The sequence below is a fragment of the Anomaloglossus baeobatrachus genome, chromosome 8 (assembly GCF_048569485.1).
Source record: "Anomaloglossus baeobatrachus isolate aAnoBae1 chromosome 8, aAnoBae1.hap1, whole genome shotgun sequence".
NCBI classification, from domain to species: domain Eukaryota; kingdom Metazoa; phylum Chordata; class Amphibia; order Anura; family Aromobatidae; genus Anomaloglossus; species Anomaloglossus baeobatrachus.
In genome coordinates, this window is record NC_134360.1 from 183,833,095 (window position 1) to 183,859,439 (window position 26,345).

At 50.8% G+C, this 26,345-nt stretch overlaps 2 protein-coding genes across 3 annotated transcripts in view; one reads left to right on the forward strand and one right to left on the reverse strand.

The window, feature by feature from the left end:
* The window catches only part of SASS6 (SAS-6 centriolar assembly protein), a 204,456-nt gene extending 182,091 nt beyond the window's left edge, over positions 1-22,365 (reverse strand). For both annotated transcript variants that reach the window (XM_075321013.1, XM_075321012.1), the window contains exons 1-5: positions 22,125-22,365; positions 18,474-18,534; positions 7,141-7,325; positions 3,603-3,771; positions 3,435-3,512 (exon numbers count right to left, since the gene is read on the reverse strand). In XM_075321013.1, coding sequence (XP_075177128.1) covers positions 3,435-3,512; positions 3,603-3,771; positions 7,141-7,325; positions 18,474-18,534; positions 22,125-22,195 — 564 coding nt within the window. In that variant the 5' untranslated portion in view covers positions 22,196-22,365. The remainder of the gene's footprint in view (positions 1-3,434; positions 3,513-3,602; positions 3,772-7,140; positions 7,326-18,473; positions 18,535-22,124) is intronic.
* Positions 22,366-22,471: 106 nt separating this feature from the next.
* TRMT13 (tRNA methyltransferase 13) overlaps positions 22,472-26,345 on the forward strand; it is a 55,032-nt gene continuing 51,158 nt past the window's right edge. The window contains exon 1 of the mRNA XM_075322127.1: positions 22,472-22,692. Within this exon, the coding sequence (XP_075178242.1) occupies positions 22,537-22,692 (156 nt within the window). The 5' untranslated portion in view covers positions 22,472-22,536. The remainder of the gene's footprint in view (positions 22,693-26,345) is intronic.

Sequence of the window (26,345 nt, forward strand, 5' to 3'; positions counted from 1 at the left end):
AGCCGCACAAGAGGTACAGGTTGCAAAATAAGCCTGTGCCTTGGCACCCTTGCTCTTTGCGGACGACATGCTGTAGTCTCCTCTGAGAGTGATCACTGAGGGTATATAGCCAAAAGCAAAACAATGCGGCCGAACAGAGAAAATGTATACAAATATTATATTAATATATATATATATTAATATAATATAAAATATAATATAAAATATAATATAATATAATATAATATAATATAATATAATATAATATAATATAATATAATATAATATAATATAATATAATATAATATAATATAATATAATATAATATAATATAATATAATATAATATAATATAATATAATATAATATATATATATATATATATATATATATATATATATATATATATATACACATATACACACATATACACACATATACACACATATACACACATATACACACACATATACACACATATACACACATATACACACATATACACACATATACACTTCGGCACCCAAGGGGGGCCAGCACCGGGTAACCGGTGTGGCTTACCGACCGCCCAAAGCGGTTGTGTGTCCACCAGATTCCCTGCCTGGGCCTCCCAGAGCTGTAGAGCTCGTTCTGAAATCCTCCACCGGCAGAAGTGATTGTAAATATGGCTGCCAGAGTTCTCAGGGGAGGAGGGAGCCGTGGGCGTGACTAATAAAGTGCGGGAATCTGGTGCCCCACAGTGCTCAGTGAGGGGGGAGGAGAACACCTAAGTATGCTCCAGCCCTCACTGCCGACGTCCAGTCGACCGTCCCGCCCTTACCCCTGACTGGCAGGCCCGGGGGCGGGAGTTATGGTACTAGGCCGCAGAAGCCGGGGACTAAATTTAATAACGCGGCCGGCAAACAGGCGCGGTCGGCGCGGTAGTCCCGGTCGTCACAAAAAAACAGCAGCCGCTGCAGCGTCTGTAACACAGGCGCTCCATGCACCGTCCCCAAGGGGACACAGAGTACCTTATAGATGCAGGGCCTGTCCCTGATGATACTCAGTCTCCTGTCCGTCAGATTCCCCCAGGGGCTGCGGAGGGAGCCCGGTCCCAGTGAATGGTGACCGGTTAGGATCCCACTTCTCCCAGAGCCTCTAAGGGATGGGGAAGGAAAAACGGCATGTGGCTCCAGCCTTTGTACCCGCAATGGGTACCTCAACCTTAACAGCACCGCCGACTTAGTGGGGTGAGAAGGGAGCATGCCGGGGGCCCTGTTAGGGCCCTCTTTTCTTCCATCCGATACAATCAGCAGCTGCTGCTGACTAAAATGGGAGCTTGAGTGAATGTGTGCCTCCTTCAACACAAAGCATAAAACTGAGGAGCCCGTGATGCACGGGAGGGTGTTTAGGCAGAGGGAAGGGGTTACACTTTTTAAAGTGTAATACTTTGTGTGGCCTCCGGAGGCAGAAGCTATACACCCCCCAATTGTCTGGGTCTCCCAATGGAGCGACAAAGAAATAGAAGTATGAGTGCTGCCAGCATTGCTGCAGATGTTACAGGGGTGAGGGGTCAGCCTGTCCGTTCTCAGACCTTAAGCCACACACTGCATTAAATTGGTCTGCATGGGTGTCATCCCAGAAGGAAGAGTCTTTTAAAGATGATGCACAAGAAAGCCCACAAATCATTTGTTGAAGACAAGCAGACTAAGGGCATGGATTACTGGAACCATATCCTGTGGTCTGATGAGACCTAGATAAAGTTTTTTGGTTCAGATGTTGCAAGCATGTGTGGTAACAACCAGGTGAGGAGGACATAGACAAGTGTGTCCTGCTTACAGTTAAGCATGGTGGTGGGAGTGTCATGGTTTGGGGTTGCATGAGGTCTACTGGCTGTGGGGCGCTACAGTTCACTGAGGGAACCGTGAATGTTAATGTACTGTGACATAATGAAGCAGAGCATGATCTCTTCGCTTCGGACTGGGCTGCAGGGCAGTATTGCAACATAACGACCGATGGCCACTGCCTTGCTAAAAATAAAAATCTGAAGCTGCTGAACTGGCCAAGCATGACTCCAGAACTAAACCCCATTGAGCATCTGTGGGGCCTCCTCAAAACAAAAAGGAGGAGGAGCACAAGGTCTCCAATATCCACAAGCTCCGTGATGTCATCATGGAGGATGCAAGAGAATCCGGCGGCTCTTGTGAAGCTCTAGTGAACTCCATGTCCAAGAGAGTTAAGGCAGTGCTTGAAAATAATGGTGGCCATACAAAATATTGACACTTGTACAGTTGGCCATTTTCACTTAGGGGTGCACTCACTTTTGTTTCCAGCAGTTTAGATATTAACCCCTTCAGCCCCCGGGCACTTTCCGTTTTTGTTTTCTGCTCCCCTTCTTCTGAGAGGCGTAACTTTTTTATTTTTCCATCAATCTTCCCATATGAGGGCTTGTTTTTTTGCGGGACGAGTTGTACTTTTAAATTAAACCATAAGTTTTACCATATAGTGTACTGGAAAACGGCAAAAAAATTCCAAGTGCGGAAAAATTGCAAAAAAACTGATCGCACAATAGTTTTTGGGATGTTTTATTCACCGTGTTCACTATATGGTAAAACTGAGGTATCTATGTGATGCCTCAGGTCAGTGCGAGTTTGTAGACATCAAACATGTCTAGGTTTACTTGTATCTAAGGGGTTAAAAAAAATTCACAAGCTTGTCCAAAAAAAAAGTGGCGCACGTTTTGCGCCATTTTCCAAAACCCGTAGCGTTCTCATTTTTCGGGATCTGAGGCTCAGTTATGGCTTATTTTTTGCGTCTCGACCTGACGTTTTTAACGGTACCATTTTTGCGCAGATGCTACGTTTTGATCGCCAGTTATTGCATTTTGCGCAAAATTTGCAGCGACCAAAAGAACGTAATTTTGGCGTTTGGAATTTTTTTGCCGCTACGCCGTTTACTGATCAGATTCATTGATTTTATATTTTGATAGATCGGGCATTTCTGAACGCGGCGATACCAAATGTGTGTTTTTTTATTTTTTTAACCCTTTAATTTTCCATGGGGTGAAGGGGGGGGGTGATTTGAACTTTTAGGTTTTTTTATTTTTTTAAAACTTTTTTTTTATTTTACAAGTCCCCCTAGGGGGCTATAGCGATCAGCAATCCGATCGCTCTGCACTATCTGCAGATCTCAGCTACAGAGTTAAGGGGTTAATGGCTATATGTGAAGTTATTTAGAAGGCATCACATTTTATACTGTTGTACAAGCTGTACACTGACTACTTTACATTGTATCAAAGTGCCATATCTACAGTGTTGTTCCAAGAAAAGATAATAAAATATTTGCAAAAATCTGAGTGGTGTACTCACTTTTGTAATATACTGTTGCATTTGTGGTAAGTTTTAGCACATGTTGAAAGGTATCACAAATAATACAAAACGGATGTGATGTCTTGTGTAGAAGTCACATGTATCTCACCTGTTGTATGCAGATGAGCTGTCGGGTCAGGTCGTCTTCTGTTTTTTTCAGGTTGTGCTGTAACGTCATTTCTTTTTCCTGCACAATGAAGTACAAATTGTTGCCTAATGTAAGGACAGAACACCCCACCACGCTCAAACCTGCACATATTACTGAGACGATGGATACCTTAATACATTTTAAACATGTTGCCAGGTACGTCTTTACTTCCAAGTCATTTGCTGGTAGGAGTCGTAGAGAAAGATGTGTCAGGTGCTTAAATGGATTGGTCTCAACTATATCTAATTGTGCAGGCGAACTGCCCAGAACTGTGCCCGAGGACAACTGGAGCAGGAATCTGCGGATACAGAATACAGCAAGTCACTTTACAGTACTGACACATGTATGATACTTCCAAACAAAAAAAACATCTTTTAAGAGAAATACGTGGCCAGATTAAAGACCCATTTAAACAGATAGGCAGACAATCAGAATATGAGCATTAGTAGGAAGATCGCTCCCAGTTAGCGCCCAGTCTAAACAGGTCAGCAAAATGCTCAATCGTCAGGTGTGACGTTTCTATTTAAGCCGCCCTAAAAATCATCATTATTGGCAGGACATCGCTGACAACGGGGAGTGGCTAAGAAATGACGCTCCATGTGCACAGAATGATGATCCTGTGAGTATGAAGTATGGTCTGCCTATCTAACAAAATCAGTGGTAGTTTAATCCCTTCACCCCCGGGCGATTTTCCGTTTTAGTTTTTATCACTGCACAATCAGATCAGGAAAAATGCTGTGTTACTGTGAGTGCTGGCATTCACAGCAAACACATCATGGCAGCGACAGGGGTCATTAACTGACCCCCACGCTGTCATGGCAACCCATTGGTGCCCCACGATTGCATCAAGGGGCAGACGATGGCGTCAGGGAACATAGGTCCCCATTGGAGTGCGTTGGATTGCACTGTCAGAGTTTGCCAGCTCGATCTAAGGCAGGTCTCAAACATGCGGCAAGCGGGCCACATGCGCATGCGGCCCTTCCGGCTGCTTCTTGCTGCCCGCAGGCCCATGGACCTGGTAAAGATGGCAGTCGGTGCAGGGGCCGCAAACGCCAGCTATTTATTTCAGCTGACCGTTTTGCCAGTGCTGCGCACTGTGAAGTTCTCGCTGCAGAACGCAATAACAGCCACCTGCCAATCAAAGGCAAGCACCTGCTGCGTATAACCTCAGCTGCTTGCCTGTGATTGGCCAGTGGCTGTTGTGCAGTGAGAACTGCTCTGCGCATGCAGGCAGAACGTTCAGCGGTGACAGCGGCTGTGATCATTACCGGGTCCACGTGCCGCTACCGACGGAACGGAGGACAGGTGAGAAGAATGTTTAGGTGTGTGTTTCTGTTGCTAGCTGAGGCTGCACAGGGTGTGTGTGTGTGTGTGTGTGTGTGTGTGTGTGTGTGTGTGTGTGTGTGTGTGTGTGTGTGCGTGTGTGCGTGTGTGCGTGTGTGTGTGTGTGTGAGGATAGGACATTACCACAAGAAGAGGACCTCCATGGGGGCACATTACCAAAAGAAGTGGACCTGCATGGGGGCATATTACTACCGGATGGAAGTAAGGATGAGCACAACACGACAAGAGGACAAGAATGGCCACATCTTTACAGAATGGGGAACAGGATGGGGCACATTACTATAAGATGTCGGCAAAAATTACTATGCTGTGCGAATTGTAAAACTGTATTACTTACAAAAAGGGGATACAATGTAAAAAAATAAAAAATATATTTTTTTTGTTTTACATTGTATCCCCTTTTTGTAAGTAATACAGTTTTACAATTAGCACTGCATAATAATTTGTATCCCCTAGCGATGTCCAGCGCGATAGCACCCGCCCTCGTCGCACATGCAATATGTGTTGATTGTTGCCGTAGCGAACATTATCGATATGGCAGCGTCACACGCACATACCTGCTCGGCAACGTCGCTGTGACCGCCGAACAATCCCTCCTTCAAGGGGGAGGTGCGTGCGGCGTCACAGCGAGGTCACTAATCGGCCAGCCAATAGAAGCGGAGATGAGCGGGACATAACATCCTGTCCACCTTCTCCCTTCCGCATTGCTGTCGGAACGCAGGTCAGGAGAGGTTTGTCGCTCCTGCGGGTTTACACACAGCGATGTGTGCTGCCGCAGGAGCGACAAACATCGTACCTGCGGTCGATCCGACATTATGGAAACGAACGACGGTACAGAGATCAGCGAGATTGTACGCTTCTGTGCTCGTTCATTGTTCCATCTAGGATTTACACGCTGCGATGTCGCTACTGGCGCCGGATGTGCGTCACTAACGACGTGACCCCGACGATATAGTGGTAGCGATATCGCAACGCGTAAAGTACCCCTCAGGTGCATTGCCCCCCGGGAAATATGCAAATCAATAAAGTCCATGGAGCTTCTGTTAGGAGTCTCAACACAGAAACTAGCCAGATATCCCTCCGGGAAGGGCCTAGCCAAGGAGTGGCTCTTTTTAGGAAACCACCATATTAAGTGGCCCTTTTAGTCGATATTCAAACTAGTAGTCAAAGAGTTGGATGTTGACTAAAAGGGCCACTTAATATGGTGGTTATGGTGGTTTCCTAAAAGAGCCACTCCTTGGCTAGGTCCATCCTGGAGGGATATCTGGCTAGTTTCTGTGTTGAGACTCCTAACAGAGGCTCCACGGACTTTTCACTGTTCTGAAAAGAATGCGACCCCTCAAATTATTTGTCTGTGTGCGGCCCATACACCCAGCCGAGTTTGAGACCCCTGATCTAAGGCGTTAACAGGCGCATGTGGATGTCCAATCCACCCATGCCTGTTAGCCTCATGTCTGCTGATCAGATCAGTACACGTGCGAGGATGACAGCGGAGAGGCAACCTAGGTTGTGAAAGGGTTGCCGTAATTGACAAATCTAAACCCAGCCTTGCACTTCTTTCTGACGTTCTATTAGAATCTGTAGCTACAGGAGCATAATACAGTCTGTAATATACTTTTTAAAGTATTCCTTACTTCAAAATGTAACCTATTCTTAAAAGAAATCTGTCAGCAGGTTTTTGCTATTTAATCTGAGAGCAGCCTGATGTAGGGGCAGAAAGCTTAATTCCAGGCATGAGGCACTTATTGAGTTGTGTACTGTAGTGTCAATACAATCAGTGTTCTATCAGCAGGCGATCATCACTGCAAGTCTAGCTATCACAAACATACCAGTCCAGGTCATCTGTACAAAACCCGCCCCCACCACTGATTGACAACTTGCTTACAATGGAAGCTGCCAGTCAATAGTGTGGGCAGGTTTATACAGAGCTCAGCATTAACACTGCTAGATCTGCAGCAGAGGAAAAAAGGGATTCTATCAAATCCGCACCAAGCAGTCCAGCAAGTGTCACATCGCTGGAATTAGCATCTCTACCCCTACATCACACTGTTTTCAGATTCCAAAAACCTGCACACAGATCCCCTTTTTCAGCTGGATCGGGAATAGCCAAAAGCTTTAAATCAATTATTTAAAAACAGAAGAAAAAAAAACTTGGCTGCACAACTTTGTCAATGGATTGCTGCTGAATCCGTTCTAATAAAGGATTATTAGACGTGTGAACTTAGCCGTAGAAGCTTTATAGAAATTGTGAACGTTTAATAGAACTCTGTATAATGAAAATTTAATTTACTTATGCAATAATATGTGATGAAGATCGCCTTACCGAGGCACCTCCTTGTTTTCTTCATTTATACATTGATAGAGCAAATCTATAAACTTCTTTGGAAAAGATGAAAAGTCAACCAGAAGACCCTGCTGAAGCTTCAGACTCTGGAAATCATCCTCTGATATCACGAGATTGTAAAGAAAGAAAGGATCGGTGTCATCAGTCATCCGAACTACTAAGTCCTGCAGAAAAGGAAAAAAGAAGGGAATTTTGTTACTTACCGTAAATTCCTTTTCTTCTAGCTCCTATTGGGAGACCCAGACGATTGGGTGTATAGCACTGCCTCCGGAGGCCACACAAAGCATTACACTAAAAAGTGTAAGGCCCCTCCCTTTCTGGCTATACACCCCCAGTGGGATCACTGGCTCACCAGTTTTAGTGCAAAAGCAAGAAGGAGGAAAGCCAATAACTGGTTTAAACAAATTCACTCCGAGTAACATCGGAGAACTGAAAACCATTCAACATGAACAACATGTGTACCCGAAAAACAACCAAAAATCCCGAAGGACAACAGGGCGGGTGCTGGGTCTCCCAATAGGAGCTAGAAGAAAAGGAATTTACGGTAAGTAACAAAATTCCCTTCTTCTTCGGCGCTCCATTGGGAGACCCAGACGATTGGGACGTCCAAAAGCTGTCCCTGGGTGGGTAAAGAAATACCTCATGTTAGAGCTGCAAAGACAGCCCTCCCCTACGGGGAGGCAACTGCCGCCTGCAGGACTCTTCTACCTAGGCTGGCGTCCGCCGAAGCATAGGTATGCACCTGATAATGTTTGGTGAAAGTGTGCAGACTCGACCAGGTAGCTGCCTGGCACACCTGTTGAGCCGTAGCCTGGTGACGTAATGCCCAGGACGCACCCACGGCTCTGGTAGAATAGGCCTTCAGCCCTGATGGAACCGGAAGCCCAGCAGAACGGTAGGCTTCAAGAATTGGTTCTTTGATCCATCGAGCCAGGGTGGCTTTGGAAGCCTGCGACCCTTTACGCTTACCAGCGACAAGGACAAAGAGTGCATCCGAGCGGCGCAGGGGCGCCGTGCGGGAAATGTAGATTCTGAGTGCTCTCACCAGATCCAACAAATGTAAATCCTTTTCAAACCGATGAACTGCATGCGGATAAAAGGAAGGCAAGGAGATATCCTGATTAAGATGAAAAGAGGATACCACCTTAGGGAGAAACTCCTGAATGGGGCGCAGCACAACCTTGTCCTGGTGGAACACCAGGAAAGGAGCTTTGGATGACAGCGCTGCTAGTTCAGACACTCTCCGAAGAGACGTGACCGCTACCAGAAAGGCCACTTTCTGTGAGAGTCGAGAAAGTGACACATCCCTCAGAGGCTCGAAGGGCGGCTTCTGGAGAGTAACAAGGACCTTGTTTAGATCCCACGGATCTAACGGCCGCCTGTACGGAGGTACGATATGACAAACCCCCTGCAGGAACGTGCGCACCTGAGAAAGTCGTGCTAGACGCTTCTGAAAAAACACGGATAGTGCCGAGACTTGCCCTTTAAGGGAGCCGAGCGACAAGCCCTTTTCCAACCCAGATTGCAGGAAGGAAAGAAAGACAGGTAACGCGAATGGCCAGGGAGATATCCTGGTGCTCTGCACAAGGAGTAAGAAAATCTTCCACGTTCTGTGGTAGATCTTAGCAGAAGTGGACTTCCTAGCCTGTCTCATGGTGGCAACGACCCCTTGGGATAATCCTGCAGACGCTAGGATCCAGGACTCAATGGCCACACAGTCAGGTTCAGGGCCGCAGAATTCCGATGGAAAAACGGCCCTTGGGACAGTAAGTCTGGACGGTCTGGTAGTGCCCACGGTTGGCCGACCGTGAGATGCCACAGATCCGGGTACCACGACCTCCTCGGCCAGTCTGGGGCGACGAGTATGACGCGGCCGCAATCGGATCTGATCTTGCGTAACACTCTGGGCAAGAGCGCCAGAGGTGGAAACACATAAGGGAGCCGGAACTGCGACCAATCTTGCACTAAGGCGTCTGCCGCCAGAGCTCTTTGATCGCGAGACTGCGCTATGAAGGTCGGGACCTTGTTGTTGTGCCGAGACGCCATTAGGTCGACGTCCGGCACCCCCCAGCGGCGGCAGATTTCCTGAAACACGTCCGGGTGAAGGGACCATTCCCCTGCGTCCATGCCCTGGCGACTGAGGAAGTCTGCTTCCCAGTTTTCTACGCCCGGGATGTGAACTGCTGATATGGTAGAAGCTCTTTCCTCTACCCACATGAGAATTCTCCTGACTTCCTGGAAGGCTTGCCGACTGCGTGTCCCTCCTTGGTGGTTGATGTATGCCACCGCTGTGGAGTTGTCCGACTGAATTCGGATCTGCTTTCCTTCCAGCCACTGCTGGAAGGCTAATAGGGCAAGATACACTGCCCTGATTTCCAGAACATTGATCTGAAGGGTGGACTCCTGCTGAGTCCACGTCCCTTGAGCCCTGTGGTGGAGAAAAACTGCTCCCCACCCTGACAGACTCGCGTCTGTCGTGACCACTGCCCAGGATGGGGGCAGGAATGATCTTCCCTGCGTTAATGAGGTGGGAAGGAGCCACCATAGCAGAGAATCCTTGGCCGTCTGAGAAAGGGAGACTTTCCTGTCTAGGGAAGTTGTCTTCCCGTCCCACTGGCGGAGAATGTCCCATTGAAGTGGACGCAGATGAAACTGCGCGAACGGGACTGCCTCCATTGCTGCCACCATCTTCCCTAGGAAGTGCATGAGGCGCCTTAAGGGGTACGACTGACCCTGAAGGAGAGACTGCACCCCTGTCCGTAGAGACCGCTGCTTGTCCAGCGGAAGCTTCACTATCGCTGAGAGAGTATGAAACTCCATGCCAAGATACGTTAGTGATTGAGTCGGTGCCAGGTTTGACTTTGAAAAGTTGATGATCCACCCGAAAGTCTGGAGAGTCTCCAGCGCAACATTCAGGCTGTGTTGGCATGCCTCTTGAGAGGGTGCTTTGACAAGTAGATCGTCTAAGTAAGGGATCACCGAATGTCCCTGAGAATGCAAGACTGCTACCACTGCCGCCATGACCTTGGTGAAAACCCGTGGGGCTGTCGCCAGACCAAATGGCAGAGCTACGAACTGGAGATGGTCGTCTCCTATCACGAAACGTAGAAAACGTTGGTGCTCTGTAGCGATCGGCACGTGGAGATAAGCATCTTTGATGTCTATCGATGCAAGGAAATCTCCTTGAGACATTGAGGCAATGACAGAGCGGAGGGATTCCATCCGGAACCGCCTGGCGTTCACATGCTTGTTGAGCAGCTTTAGGTCCAGAACAGGACGGAACGAGCCGTCCTTTTTTGGAACCACGAAGAGATTGGAGTAAAAACCTTGCCCTTGTTCCTGCAGAGGAACAGGGATCACCACTCCTTCTGCTTTTAGTGAGCACACCGCCTGCAGAAGGGCATCTGCTCGGTCGGGATGTGGGGAGGTTCTGAAGAACCGAGGCGGAGGACGAGAACTGAATTCTATCCTGTACCCGTGGGACAAAATGTCTGCTACCCACCGGTCTTCGACCTGTGGCAGCCAAATGTCGCAAAAGCGGGAGAGCCTGCCACCGACCGAGGATGCAGAGGGCTGAGGCCGAAAGTCATGAGGCAGCCGCCTTGGAAGCGGTTCCTCCGGTTGCTTTCTTGGGGCGTGACAGAGCCCGCCAGGAATCTGAGCTCCTTTGCTCCTTCTGAGTCCCTTTGGACGAGGAGAATTGGGTCTTGCTGGAGCCTCGAAAGGACCGAAACCTCGACTGCCACTTCCTCTGTTGAGGTTTGCTTGATCTGGGCTGGGGTAAGGAGGAGTCCTTACCCTTGGATTGCTTAATGATTTCAGCCAATTGTTCACCAAACAGTCTATCTACAGATAGCGGCAAGCTGGTTAAACATTTTTTGGAAGCAGAATCCGCTTTCCATTCCTTTAACCACAAGGCTCTGCGCAAGACAACAGAGTTGGCAGACGCAATTGAGGTACGGCTTGTAGAGTCCAGGACAGCGTTGATAGCGTAAGTCGCAAACGCAGACATTTGCGAGGTTAGGGACGCTACTCGCGGCACTGCTGGACATATGATAGAGTCCACCTGTGCCAGGCCAGCTGAAATAGCTTGGAGTGCCCACACGGCCGCGAATGCTGGAGCAAACGACGCGCCGATAGCTTCATAGACAGACTTTAACCAAAGGTCCATCTGTCTGTCATTGGCATCTTTAAGTGAAGCCCCATCTTCCACTGCAACTATGGATCTAGCTGCAAGCCTGGAGATTGGGGAATCCACCTTTGGACACTGGGTCCAGCGTTTGACCACGTCAGGGGGAAAGGGATAACGTGTATCCTTAAGACGTTTGGAGAAACGCTTATCTGGGTAGGCATGGTGTTTCTGGACTGATTCTCTGAAGTCAGCGTGGTCCAGAAAAGTACTCAGTTTAGGCTTGGGATACCTGAAATGGAACTTCTCCTGCTGTGCAGCTGCCTCCTCTGCAGAAGGGGCAGGGGGAGAAATTTCCAATAGACTATTGATGGCCCCTATAAGGTCATTTACCATGGCGTCACCATCAGGAGTATCCAGATTGAGAGCGGTTTCAGGATTAGACTCCTGATCCCCCTCCTCTGTCTCATCATGTAGAGACTCTTCTCGTTGAGACCCTGATCCGCGTGATGACGTGGAGGGTCTCTCCCAGCGAGCACGCTTAGGCTGCCTGGGACTGTCATCTGAATCAGAGCCGTCAGGCTGAGATGCCTGGGACCCCCTTGAAGCACGGATTAACTCCAACTGAGGGGGACCGGGGAACATTGCCGCAGCAGTGTCCATGGACTGAGTAACTGGCCTGGCCTGCAAGGTCTCTAGGATTTTTGTCATAGTGACAGACATCCTGTCAGCAAAAACCGCAAACTCTGTCCCCGTCACCGGGACAGGGTTCACCGGCGACTCTGCCTGGGCCACAACCACCATAGGCTCCGGCTGACGAAGTGGCACAGGGACCGAACATTGCACACAATGGGGGTCATTGTAACCTGCCGGTAGATTAGCCCCACAAGCGGCACAAGCAGCGTTCACAGCCTGTGTCTTGGCACCCTTGCGTTTTGCAGATGACATGTTGTCGTCTCCTCAGAGCAATAGGGGTATACAGCCAAGAAGCGACCTTACAGTGCAAAATATATATATATATGGTACAGAGAAAAAAGTACACAAATATCACACTGTGGCACTAGTGGGGCCAGCACTTAAGTGCTGCTTACCGCCCGCTAAACGCGGGTGTGTGGTCGCCAGAAATCCCTTGTCTGGATCTCCCAGAGCCTGTGTCCGTTCTCCAGCCAGACTGCATGTAGGAATGGCTGCCGGCGTCCTGTGGAGAGGGGCGGGCCCTGGGCGTGTGCAGACAAAGAGCGGGAAACCTGCGTCCCCCTGTGCTCAGTGAGAGGGCTGGAGCATGTAAATAAGGCTCCAGCCCTCGGCACTGAATAAACGTACAGCGTCTCTCCCTTGCCCTGATTGACAGGGTGGGGGCGGGAACGAAGCGGAGCTAGGCCGCAAAAGCCGGGGACTAAATTTATAAGCGCCGCCGTCGTAAAAGCACGGTCGGCGCTAAGTCCCCGGCGCACTACAAGTCGCAGCCGCGCCGCCGCTCCAGGGGCGGCCGGCGCGGCAGTCCCCAACACATAAAGTCACTCAGACAAACTGTAGTGACTGTAACCCCAGCGCGCAGCGCTACTGTCCCCGGCGCACTAGCACACCCAGCAAGTCTGGAGTGTGCGCGGCCTGTACATACGGGGACACAGAGTACCTTAAGGTCGCAGGGCCTTGTCCCTGAACGGTACCCAGCTCCGTATACAGCAGGTTCCATGGGTCTGTGGATGGAGCCCGGCCTCAGGGCTTGGGGGCCGGTAAGATCCCACTTCCTCAGAGCCCCTCAGGGGGATGGGGAAGGAAAACAGCATGTGGGCTCCAGCCTCCGTACCCGCAATGGGTACCTCAACCTTAACAAACACCGCCGACATAAAGTGGGGTGAGAAGGGAGCATGCTGGGGGCCCTAGTATGGGCCCTCTTTTCTTCCATCCGACATAGTCAGCAGCTGCTGCTGACTAAACAGTGGAGCTATGCGTGGATGTCTGACCTCCTTCGCACAAAGCAGAAAACTGGTGAGCCAGTGATCCCACTGGGGGTGTATAGCCAGAAGGGGAGGGGCCTTACACTTTTTAGTGTAATGCTTTGTGTGGCCTCCGGAGGCAGTGCTATACACCCAATCGTCTGGGTCTCCCAATGGAGCGCCGAAGAAAAGGAGATTTCTATCTTTCATATCGCTGCCCACCGTATATTAAAAACACAAAAAAAAAAAAGATTGATTGCTCTCAGTGGAAGAGCTAAAATAATCTTATTTAGGAGACCTTGTGATGTATAAGAAAAATAAAATAAGTGACGTTACAAAGTAAGCATTCCAGACTGCTTAGGTATTGTTATCAAGACTGGTATAACAAATACCGTATCTTTCGATTTATAAGGTCGCACCCCAAATTTAGAAAAAGCGCTAGGGCTGTGGGATGAAGGAGCTGCACAGTGTTGGGGCTGCGGTCGCCATCCTTAAAATGACAGTGGTGCGGACTTCAAAAATTGACGCCCAGAGACAACACGTGCGCATATAGAGCTCTCAGCTCAAGATCTCATCTGCGCACGCACCGCCTCTGGCCTACTGAACTCTCAGCAACGGACTTAAGGAACATGGCGCACAGAGGTGGCATGTGCGCAGTTGAGATCTTGAGCCAACAGCTCCGTCTGCGCACAAGCCGCCGTCATTTTCAGGATGGCGACTGCAGCCCCAGCACAGCACAGCTCCCTCATCCCGCAGCCCCAGCACAGCACAGCACAGCTCCCTCATCCCGCAGCCCCAGCACAGCACAGCACAGCACAGCTCCCTCATCCCGCAGCCCCAGCACAGCACAGCTCCCTCATCCCGCAGCCCCAGCACAGCACAGCTCCCTCATCCCGCAGCCCCAGCACAGCACAGCTCCCTCATCCCGCAGCCCCAGCACAGCTCCCTCATCCCGCAGCCCCAGCACAGCACAGCTCCCTCATCCCGCAGCCCCAGCACAGCACAGCTCCCTCATCCCGCAGCCCCAGCACAGCACAGCTCCCTCATCCCGCAGCCCCAGCACAGCACAGCTCAGCTCCCTCATCCCGCAGCCACAGCACAGCACAGCTCAGCTCCCTCATCCCGCAGCCCCAGCACAGCACAGCTCAGCTCCCTCATCCCGCAGCCCCAGCACAGCACAGCTCCCTCATCCCGCAGCCCCAGCACAGCACAGCACAGCTCCCTCATCCCGCAGCCCCAGCACAGCACAGCTCCCTCATCCCGCAGCCCCAGCACAGCACAGCTCCCTCATCCCGCAGCCCCAGCACAGCACAGCTCCCTCATCCCGCAGCCCCAGCACAGCACAGCTCCCTCATCCCGCAGCCCCAGCACAGCACAGCTCCCTCATCCCGCAGCCCCAGCACAGCACAGCTCCCTCATCCCGCAGCCCCAGCACAGCACAGCTCCCTCATCCCGCAGCCCCAGCACAGCACAGCTCCCTCATCCCGCAGCCCCAGCACAGCACAGCTCCCTCATCCCGCAGCCCCAGCACAGCTCCCTCATCCCGCAGCCCCAGCACAGCTTTCTCATCCCGCAGCCCCAGCACAGGCAGCATTGCTCCTGCGACCCCTCTCCACCATCCCCAGTAAGCAACATTCTAAGACGCACCCCTCATTTTCCTCCCAAATTTTTGGGAGGAAAAGTGAGTCTTATAATCCGAAAAATACAGTACATTGTGAGCTTGCAACATAAGTTTTCAGGGCAATCAGAAGTCAGTCACATGATGGCAACGACTGGGGATATTTATATTTAATTATATATATATATATATATACACACACATACATACACACATATATACATATATACATACACACATATACACACACACCGTATTTTTCGGACCATAACACGCACTTTTCCCCCCCAAAAAGTGGGGGGAAAGTGGGGGGGTGCGTCTTATGGTCTGAATCTGGCAGCGGGTCAACGGGGACTGCCAGATTCAGACTGTAGCAGCCTGCCGTGACCACGTGGACCCGCTCATTTAATATGCACGCCCATCCCCCGCCCATCATCCCTCAGCGCTGAAGCAGGCACTGACAGGTGGGCGGGATGATGGGCGGATCATTACCAGGATGCGGCACCTTAGTAGAGAATTTGGGGACATTACCCCCATAACAGTGTAGGCAGCAGATCCTTGCCCCATAACAGTGTGTCATGACCACATTTTTTGCTTAAAATTTTATTTTCCTATTTTCCTCCTCTAAAACCAGGGTGCGTCTTATAGTCCGGTGCGTCTTATAGTCCGAAAAATACGGTATTAGTGGTGCTTTAATTAAAATTAGTGATATGTTACAGTACACAATGCCCCACCAATGTGTTAAACCGAATCTCACCTCAGGTTTTTGCTCCCCCATATCTGAGTGCAGCATAATGTAGAGACAGAGACCCTGATTCCAGTTATGTGTCACTTACTGGGCTGTTTGCTGTCATTTTGACAAAATCAATGTTTTCTCTGCTGCAGATCTAGCAGTTATACACAGCTCATGAATATGCTGGACTACCTGCAGCACGCCAAGTAGTCCTCTAATGATAATCTACTGCTGATTAAACTGTGATTTTATCAAAACCACACTAAGCATAGTTACTTAGGTTGAAAAAAGCCCTCGGTCCATCTAGTTCAACCTTCCTCCACCAGTTCTACATTTGGTCACCAAGTCATTTATAACCAACAATATTGTGTGTAGTGAGGAAATCTTCCAGCCCTTTTTTTAGAAGCTGTTATAGTATCTGTCATTACTACCTCTTGTGGTAGGGCATTCCACAGTCTGACTGCTCTAACTGTAAAAAACCCTTTAATATTTAGCTGCTGGAATCTTGGTTTTTCCACTCGCAGTGAGTGCCCCCTGGTCCTTAGTATTGTCTTTGGAAGAAATAAGTCATGTGCCAGTCCTTTTATATTGACCACACATGTATTTATACATATAAATGAAATCTCCTCTGAGACGTCTTTTTTCTAAGCTAAACATATCTAACTTTTTCAACCTGTCATATGGGAGGCCTTCCATTCCTTGTAGTAGTCTAGTTCAGAGTTCACCAACTCCAGTCCCCAAGGCCCACCAACAGTGCATGTTTTTAGGATTTCCTTAGCACTGCACCGGTGTTGGAATGATCACCTGTGCAATACTAAGGAAACCCTGAAAACATGCACTGCTGGTGGGCCTTGAGAACTGGAGTTGGGGACCCCTGGTCTAGTTAGCCGCCTTTGAACTAACTTCTGAATGTCCTTTTTAAAATGTGGAGCCCAAAACTGGATCCCATATTCCAGATGTGGCCTTACAAGTGATTTATAGAGGGGTAACAATACGTTGGGATCACGGGATCTAATCTCTCTTTTTATACACACCTAAAATCTTGTTTGCTTTAGCAGCTGCTGCTTGACATTGAGTGCTGCTGCTCAGGTTGTTTGTAATAAGAATACCCAAGTCCTTCTCCTGTTCTGTAGTCCCGAGTTTACTTCCATTTAATGTATACGCAGGTATAGGATTACTTCGTCCTAGGTGTATTACTTTACATTTATCAACCCAGTAAGTGACATTGCTGGAGTCAGGATCTCGGCCCTTACATAATGCTGCTCTCAGATTAGACGACAAAAACCTGGTGACAGATTCCCATTAAGTAGACAATGCCCTACCAATGTGTTAAGCACACAATGTCCTTTGCTTGCAAGGTGGAATTTGGGATCTTTAACAAGCAGCAAGAAAAGCAGCAGAAAACCTTCGATTTGGCTGTAGATTTTTTTCACTGCTAAGTGATCAGGTTTTGGCTGCAGTAAAAAAGCAACATGTCAAGAAAGCCTCCACACAGGACTAAGGGGTACTTTGCACGCTGCGACATCGCAAGCCGATGCTGTGATGCCGAGCGCGATAGTCCCCGCCCCCGTCGCAGCTGCGATATCCTTGTGATAATGTTCGCTACGGCAGCTTCACATGGACTCACCTGTCCTGGGACGTCGCTCCGGCCGGCGACCCGCCTCCTTATTAAGGGGGCGGGTCGTGCGGCGTCACACGGCAGGCGGCCAATAGAAGCGGAGGGGCAGAGATGAGCGGGATGTAAACATCCCGCCCACCTCCTTCCTTCCGCATATCCTACGGAAGCCGCGGTGACGCCGGTAGGAGATGTTCCTCGCTCCTGCGACTTCACACACAGCGATGTGTGCTGCCGCAGGAGCGAGGAACAACATCGGACCGTCGCGTCAGCGTAATTATGGATTACGCCGACGCTGCACCGATGATACGATTACAACGCTTTTGCGCTCGTTAATCGTATCATCGAACCTTTACACACTATGATGTCGCCTGCGATGCCGGAAGTACGTAATTTTCAATTTGACCCCACCGACATCGCACCTGCGATGTCGTAGTGTGCAAAGCCCGCCTAAGGCTATCAAAGCCTGTCAAATGTATATTCCCAGACCCTTTGGTATTTTTGTGATCTGAAGTTGCCTTTTAATATGACAACATTCATTGTTTATATGGTGTCCTGGACCACGGAAATATTTGGCCACATGTAATTTTTGGCTGTAATTGTGTAGCAAAGAGACCTCATCCTTGCTTAGTTTCTGTCCTATTTCTCCAACAGAGACCCCCTCCCCCTGCAATACGAGATATAGTGCAGAGAATTAAGTACACCACATTGTAAAAGGAACATATGATCATCCTGGGGATATTATAGTCCAGTTGTGCAACTATGAAAAGGTTGGCATTCTGGGGTGCCATTTTGCTACCCATATCCGTTCTGGTGCATTGTAGATATAGCTCGTAGTCATGTGTAAGGATTAGTAATGAGCGGCTTGCTCGCCACTGATATTACAGGATCAAGCATCAGGGTTCTTTGGGTGTAATGAGTACAGAGGATAATGGAAGTCAGTGGGAAACTCAAGAATGTTTAAACTCTGATGATCGAGTAACGAGCAGAGGCGATCACGCCCTCTCATCACTAGTGAGTACAGGCCCAGAAGGATCCCATTAACTTCAAGGAACATTTGGTTAATCTTTCTCTTCATGTGGAATTTTAGAATAAAGGGATTCCACATCCATGGTGACTTGGATGGCACTATTGTAGAAAGATTTTTCAAAAGGTCCGTGGTGTCTTGTAATGGATTAGGGTCCCTACTTTCATCTACAAAAACATCAAAAGATACTGCTCCACATGTCATTTGTACTTTAATACATATATAACGAATATGAGATGATGCAACTTACCTTCTTATGGACAGGTGCTGACGCTGTGCGCTGCTCAATGCATATCCGGACAATCTGCCTCCTGCAACACATACTAGTGATTAGAATACGCACCATACAGGAGAAGGAAAGGACAGAGGCAAAATACAAATGCAGCTATCCGTATTACATAATTACGCAGTATTCTAAAAACCAAGCTGCTTTATGGAAATCATGACATCAAAAAGAGACAAAGACAGCAGCATAGAAACTCAGTAATGTCATTTACCTAATAACAGGTGAAGAAAAGAAGTAGAAAATCTGTAACTTGAAAAATGTCCCAAAGGGCTCTTTTCCATTTGCGTAGTGCTTTTGATGCGAGAGCATCAGAACCGATATGCTAATGACCCAGGCTTCAGAAGAAGGAGGACGAAGATGGCCGAAACAGGAGGCGCTGCACCCGGAGAACTGAGCCACCCGTCTATACCCACCGTTTAAGTATTATAAAGTCATTTTTTTTCGTTCTACACAGCGGCCTTGGCGCTATATACAAGTTAGAATGCTGTATATAAGAGCCCGGTGGTGGCTGCTGCTTGTAGGCCCCAAATCTGGTGACAGGTTCCCTTTAAAATGAAGAATTTCAACTCCCACAGCTATTGTAGGGTTAAAAGAGTGAAAGCTTACATACTGACCACTCAGATTAGATTGTCTGTGGATGGTCTCAGATAAAACGGCCAGAGGATTTCAGTATAGGGACAGGATTTTACACCCCTGTTCACACGTGGCAGGTATTTTTTCAGCGTGGAAATTGACCTGCCGTGCAAACATTTAACTCAGAATATTTATTTTTGTTGGAGCTGACTTTACCCCTTTCATATTAGGAGGAGTTAACAGTGTGCTGAATAATCCGAAGGTTTGTCACCCAGATTGGCACAATCCTCTGATCACAGGGTGTCTATGGTTGTCACGACTGCTGCAGCCAATTAGCGATGGTTTCCAACTAGTGATTAGGACACGTCTTCATTAGAGAGGAGTCCGTCGCAGAGAGGAGTCCGTCGCAGAGAGGAGTCCGTCGCAGAGAGGAGTCCGTCGCAGAGAGGAGTCCGTCGCAGAGAGGAGTCCGTCGCAGAGAGGAGTCCGTCGCAGAGAGGAGTCCGTCGCAGAGAGGAGTCCGTCGCAGAGAGGAGTCCGTCGCAGAGAGGAGTCCGTCGCAGAGAGGAGTCCGTCGCAGAGAGGAGTCCGTCGCAGAGAGGAGTCCGTCGCAGAGAGGAGTCCGTCACTGTTTAGTTTTATGCTGAATTTGGAGCTTAATTTTTCAGCCCGGTGAATAAATCTCACAGGAATCCAAATCTCCCATTGGGTTTGCAGAGAAATCAGATTTTAGGATTTTCAGGGGCTGAAGCAAAAACTGATTCCAAACAAGTGCATGTAACCCGAAAAAGAGGACATGAAAACCGGACTGTATGTCTTCTCCAGGGCTTGAGAAGAAAACTCCTGGCTGCACAGGGGGCTCCATGGGACAGAGCAGAGCAGCAAGAAGTCTTCTGGTTTTATTTGGGACAGAAAAGGTTCAGCCCCAAACTATTCCCACAGGCTAGGAAACTACAGAAGTCTGATAGGTCTTGTGCCGAAATATTAAGATTTCCTTTCTCTGGAGCAAAGATGACTCCTGACAACAGTCCCATAGAATCAAACCTCCTACAGCAGACTGTGGAGAAGACACGGCCGAGAGGCGGGTAACAGTCTCCTGGTGGTCACCAAACCCAGACAAGTGTGATGATAGGGGCAGCAGTGGCAGAGACGCCGGCGCACGCAGGAGGATAGGGGCAGTAGTGGCGGACGCAGGAGGATAGGGGCAGTAGTGGCGGAGACGCCGGCGCACGCAGGAGGATAGGGGCAGTAGTGGCGGAGACGCCGGCGCACGCAGGAGGATAGGGGCAGTAGTGGCGGAGACGCCGGCGCACGCAGGAGGATAGGGGCAGTAGTGGCGGACGCAGGAGGATAGGGGCAGTAGTGGCGGAGACGCCGGCGCACGCAGGAGGATAGGGGCAGTAGTGGCGGACGCAGGAGGATAGGGGCAGCAGTGGCGGAGACGCCGGCGCACGCAGGAGGATAGGGGGCAGTAGTGGCGGAGACGCCGGCGCACGCAGGAGGATAGGGGCAGTAGTGGCGGAGACGCCGGCGCACGCAGGAGGATAGGGGCAGTAGTGGCGGAGACGCCGGCGCACGCAGGAGGATAGGGGCAGTAGTGGCGGAGACGCCGGCGCACGCAGGAGGATAGGGGCAGTAGTGGCGGACGCAGGAGGATAGGGGCAGTAGTGGCGGAGACGCCGGCGCACGCAGGAGGATAGGGGCAGTAGTGGCGGAGACGCCGGCGCACGCAGGAGGATAGGGGCAGTAGTGGCGGAGACGCCGGCGCACGCAGGATAGGGGCAGTAGTGGCGGAGACGCCGGCGCACACAGGAGGATAGGGGCAGTAGTGGCAGAGACGCCGGCGCACACAGGAGGATAGGGGCAGTAGTGGCGGAGACGCCGGCGCACACAGGAGGATAGGGGCAGTAGTGGCGGAGACGCCGGCGCACACAGGAGGATAGGGGGCAGTAGTGGCGGAGACGCCGGCGCACTCAGGAGGATAGGGGGCAGTAGTGGCGGACACGCCGGCGCACGCAGGAGGATAGGGGCAGTAGTGGCGGACACGCCGGCGCACGCAGGAGGATAGGGGCAGTAGTGGCGGACACCGGAGGATAGGGGCAGTAGTGGCGGAGACGCCGGCGCACGCAGGAGGATAGGGGCAGTAGTGGCGGAGACGCCGGCGCACGCAGGAGGATAGGGGCAGTAGTGGCGGAGACGCCGGCGCACGCAGGAGGATAGGGGCAGTAGTGGCGGACACCGGAGGATAGGGGCAGTAGTGGCGGAGACGCCGGCGCACGCAGGAGGATAGGGGCAGTAGTGGCGGAGACGCCGGCGCACGCAGGAGGATAGGGGCAGTAGTGGCGGAGACGCCGGCGCACGCAGGAGGATAGGGGCAGTAGTGGCGGAGACGCCGGCGCACGCAGGAGGATAGGGGCAGTAGTGGCGGAGACGCCGGCGCACGCAGGAGGATAGGGGCAGTAGTGGCGGAGACGCCGGCGCACGCAGGAGGATAGGGGCAGCAGTGGCGGAGACGCCGGCGCACGCAGGATAGGGGGCAGTAGTGGCGGAGACGCCGGCGCACGCAGGAGGATAGGGGCAGTAGTGGCGGAGACGCCGGCGCACGCAGGAGGATAGGGGCAGTAGTGGCGGAGACGCCGGCGCACGCAGGAGGATAGGGGCTGTAGTGGCGGAGACGCCGGCGCACGCAGGAGGATAGGGGCTGTAGTGGCGGAGACGCCGGCGCACGCAGGAGGATAGGGGCTGTAGTGGCGGAGACGCCGGCGCACGCAGGAGGATAGGGGCAGTAGTGGCGGAGACGCCGGCGCACGCAGGAGGATAGGGGCAGTAGTGGCGGAGACGCCGGCGCACGCAGGAGGATAGGGGCAGTAGTGGCGGAGACGCCGGCGCACGCAGGAGGATAGGGGCTGTAGTGGCGGAGACGCCGGCGCACGCAGGAGGATAGGGGCAGTAGTGGCGGAGACGCCGGCGCACGCAGGAGGATAGGGGCAGTAGTGGCGGACACCGGAGGATAGGGGCAGTAGTGCTGGTAGGACACATTACCTATCACTGCACTCCTGGTTCCGCAGCACGACCTTCACCTCCCGGCTCAGCAGCTCGTCCACAGGGGCCATCCTCCCCGGGTCCTCTGTGCCGTGCAGTCAGCCCGTCTCACGGTCACCTGTGTGTCCTCCGGTCCCGGGGCCCCGGCTTCTCCCTCCCTCGGTGCCCGGACACCGGACGGACCGATTCCTCCTATTTGCCTCTGGTCGTCGCGGTACAATTTCCAAATCAACCGCCTGCTGCGTCCTCACGTACTGACGTCATGACGCACTGGACTATGCAGCGCCATGTCATGTGTGGGAATGTGACGTGTGACCTCCTGATCGGCCATACTTGTTGCGGGAACGCTTGTACTGACTGAGCCTCAGAGTACAGGGAAGAAAGTGTGTGAGCGTCACTCATACTGGAAGAAATGGAAGAGCACAGCCCGCTGTGTGCGGAGCCCAACCGGAGTACCGGGCCCGAACCGGGGAGATGCGCTCACTACGTGCAGAGGAAGAAGCGTTACTGCAAGATGATCCCAGGAAAAGGGAGGAAATATTGTGGGGAACATGCAGAGACTGGAGAGGTGATAAGTCTGCCCTGTGTACGTGTATGGAAACATAGGGATCAGTGGGAGGTGACGTGTGTCTGCACTGTGTACATGTATGGAAGCATAGGGATCAGTGGGAGGTGACGTGTGTCTGCACTGTGTACATGTATGGAAACATAGGGATCAGTGGGAGGTGACGTGTGTCTGCACTGTGTACATGTATGGAAGCATAGGGATCAGTGAGAGGTGACGTGTGTCTGTGTACATGTATGGAAACATAGGGATCAGTGGGAGGTGACGTGTGTCTGCACTGTGTACATGTATGGAAGCATAGGGATCAGTGGGAGGTGACGTGTGTGTCTGTGTACATCCATGGAAGCATAGGGATCAGTGGGAGGTGACGTGTGTGTCTGTGTACATGTATAGAACCATAGGAATCAGTGAGAGGTGACGTGTGTGTCTGCACTGTGTACATGTATGGAAACCTAGGGATCAGTGAGAGGTGACGTGTGTCTGTGTACGTGTATAGAACCATAGGGATCAGTGGGAGGTGACGTGTGTGTCTGTGTACGTGTATAGAACCATAGGGATCAGTGGGAGGTGACGTGTGTGTCTGTGTACATGTATGGAAACATAGGGATCAGTGGGAGGTGACGTGTGTGTCTGTGTACGTGTATAGAACCATAGGGATCAGTGGAAGGTGACGTGTGTGTCTGTGTACGTGTATAGAACCATAGGGATCAGTGGGAGGTGACGTGTGTGTCAGTTAAGCAAGTTGATGATTAAATGATTTTTAAAAGGCATAAAGTTAGAGATGACGCATTTCCTTTGTGTTTAGGCAAAAAATATATATATTTTGATCTTTTACATTTTAAAATAACAAAAAGGAAAATGGGCCCATGAAAAACTTTGGGCACTCTGCATAGTTAGCACCTAGTAGCACCCCCAGAGTTCTATTTCAACCTCGTTGGTCCACAGGACTTGTTTCCAGAATGCATTAGGGGTGTTTAGATGTTCTTTTGCATACTTCTGATGCTGAATTTTATGGTGAGATTGTAGGAGAGGTTTTCTTCTGATGATTCTTCCATAAAGGTCATATTTGTGCAGATGTGTCTGAACAGCAGAACAATGTACCACAACTCCAGAGTCTGCTAAATCTTCTGGAAGGTCTTTTGCAGTCATGCAGGGGGTTCTGGTTTACTTCTGTTACAATCTTACGAGCAGCTCTCACAGAAATTTAGCTTGGTCTTCCAGACCTTACCTTGACTATTCCTGTAATGGCCATTTCTTAATTACATTTCAAACTGAGGAAAGGGCAACTTGAAAACTCTTTGCTATCTTCTTATAGTCTTTTGCTTTGTGGTTCTCCACCATTTTCATTTTCAGAGTGCTAGGCAGCTGTTATAAGAACGCATGGCTACTGTTTTTTGCCACAAGTTTAGAGGAGGCTGAGTTGTTATAAAGCCGTGAAATTTGCATCACTTGACCTTTCCTAATGATGACAGTAAACAAGCCATAACCCTAACAGGCTAAGTAAGTTCTACAACCTTCAGGTCGTAAAAAATTGACCAAGATTGCATGTAACATAAATGTCTGATTTAAGCATTGGGTGATTTTCTGATGAGCAATTTTCTTTACGACCATCATTGTTTTATACAGTCAGAGAAAGATGTGCCACATTTATTAAAAGGGTCATATCAGGTGGTCCGAGCACTGCAGAGGGAGCCGGCGGAGGTCTCTACTGTAATTTATACCAATTTCCACCCTCACCAAACCTCTTTCACTTTTTAGGAAGTATCAGGATTACATAATGGATGCAAAAGTAGTTTTCTTTGTCGCTCCATTGGGAGACCCAGACAATTGGGTGTATAGCTTCTGCCTCCGGAGGCCACACAAAGTATTACACTCAAAAGTGTAACCCCTCCCCTCTGCCTATACACCCCCCCGTGCATCACGGGCTCCTCAGTTTTATGCTTTGTGTGGAAGGAGGCACACATCCACTCACACATCTCCATTTTAGTCAGCAGCAGCTGCTGATTGTATCGGTTGGAAGAAAAGAGGGCTCCCACGGGGCCCCCGGCATGCTCCCTTCTCACCCCACTAAGTCGGCGGTGCTGTTAAGGTTGAGGTACCCATTGCGGGTACGACGGCCGGAGCCTCATGCCGTGTTTCCTTCTCCATCCCTGAGGGCTCTGGTAGAAGTGGGATCCGAAGCGGTCATCCAGGTTCTGGGACCGTGCTCCCTCCGCAGCCCCTGAGGGAATCTGCTGGACAGGAGCTTATCGATCTTCAGGGACAGGGCCCTGCATCCACGAGGTACTCTGTGTCCCTATGGGGACGGTATATGGAGCGCCTGGTTTCCAGACGCCGCATCTGACTGCTGAATAGTGAAGACCGGGGACTACCGCGCCTGCTTGTCGGCCGCGGTATTAAATTTAGTCCCCGGCTTCATCGCGGCCTAGTGGAAAAACTCCCGCCCCCAGGCCTGTCCATCAGAGATAGGGGCGGGATAGCCGACCTGACGTCGGATGTGAGGGCCGGGGCATCCTGTGTGCTCCCTCCCCCCTCACTGATCACTGTGGGGACCCCAGATTCCCGCGCTTTTCATAACGCCGCCCATGGCTTCACTCCTCCCCTGAGAGCTCCGGCAGCCATCTTTAGGACATTCTGCCGGTGGAGAATCACAGAGAACAGCTCTGCAGCTCTGGGAGACCAAGGCAGGGAATCTGGAGCACACACACCCCGCTTTTTAGCGGTCGGTAAGCCGCACCGGTCACTCGGTGTTTGTCCCCTTGGGTGCCGGTATAGATACGTATATTTATACTTATTTCTGTTCGGCCGGGGTATACCCTGTTTTCTATATACCCTCAGTGATCACGCTCCTGGGACACAACAGCATGTCGACCACAAGGAGCAAGGGCACTAAAGCACAGGGGTTTTTTGCGACATGTACCTCTTGTAGGGCCATGTTACCTGCGGGTTCCACCTACCCTCACTGTGAGCAATGCTCGGCCCCTGTTACGCTTGCTCAGCCGGAGCCTCGGTCACTAGTGGGCCCCTCGGCTCAGGCAGACCCCCCTGCTTCCACTGTCCAGGTGGCAGCGACAGGGTTTGCAGTTTTTGCTGAAAAGCTCTCAGAGTCACTCTCACAATCCATGGCTCAGTCTATGGACAAATGGTCTGCCAAGTTGCTGGAAGCCCTGCAGTCCAGACCGGTCCTTACACAGGCCCCAGACCCTGTTAGATCGGCGCCTCCAGGTCCCTCTCGGTACACCCCGGCCGGGGTGGACCCTAGGTCTCACGTGGAGGACTCCTCCACGGACCACAGTCCCAGACCAGCTAAGCGGGCTCGCTTGGAATCTTCCCCGACTTCTTCACGCTGCTCGGGTTCCCAGCTTGAGGACTCTCTGGAGGACGAGGAGGAGGTTGCAGCTCAGGGCTCGGACCCTGATGTTGCTCTCAATCTTGATACACCTGAAGGGGACGCCTTAGTAAATGATCTTATCTCGTCCATCAATCAGGTGTTGGATCTATCTCCCCCGCCTCCTCCTATAGAGGAGTCGGCCTATCAGCAGGAGAAACACCAGTTTCGGTTTCCCAAACGTACGCGGAGTGCATTTTTTGATCACTCTAACTTCAGGGATGCTGTCCAGAAGCCCAGAGCGGTTCCGGACAAGCGCTTTACTAAG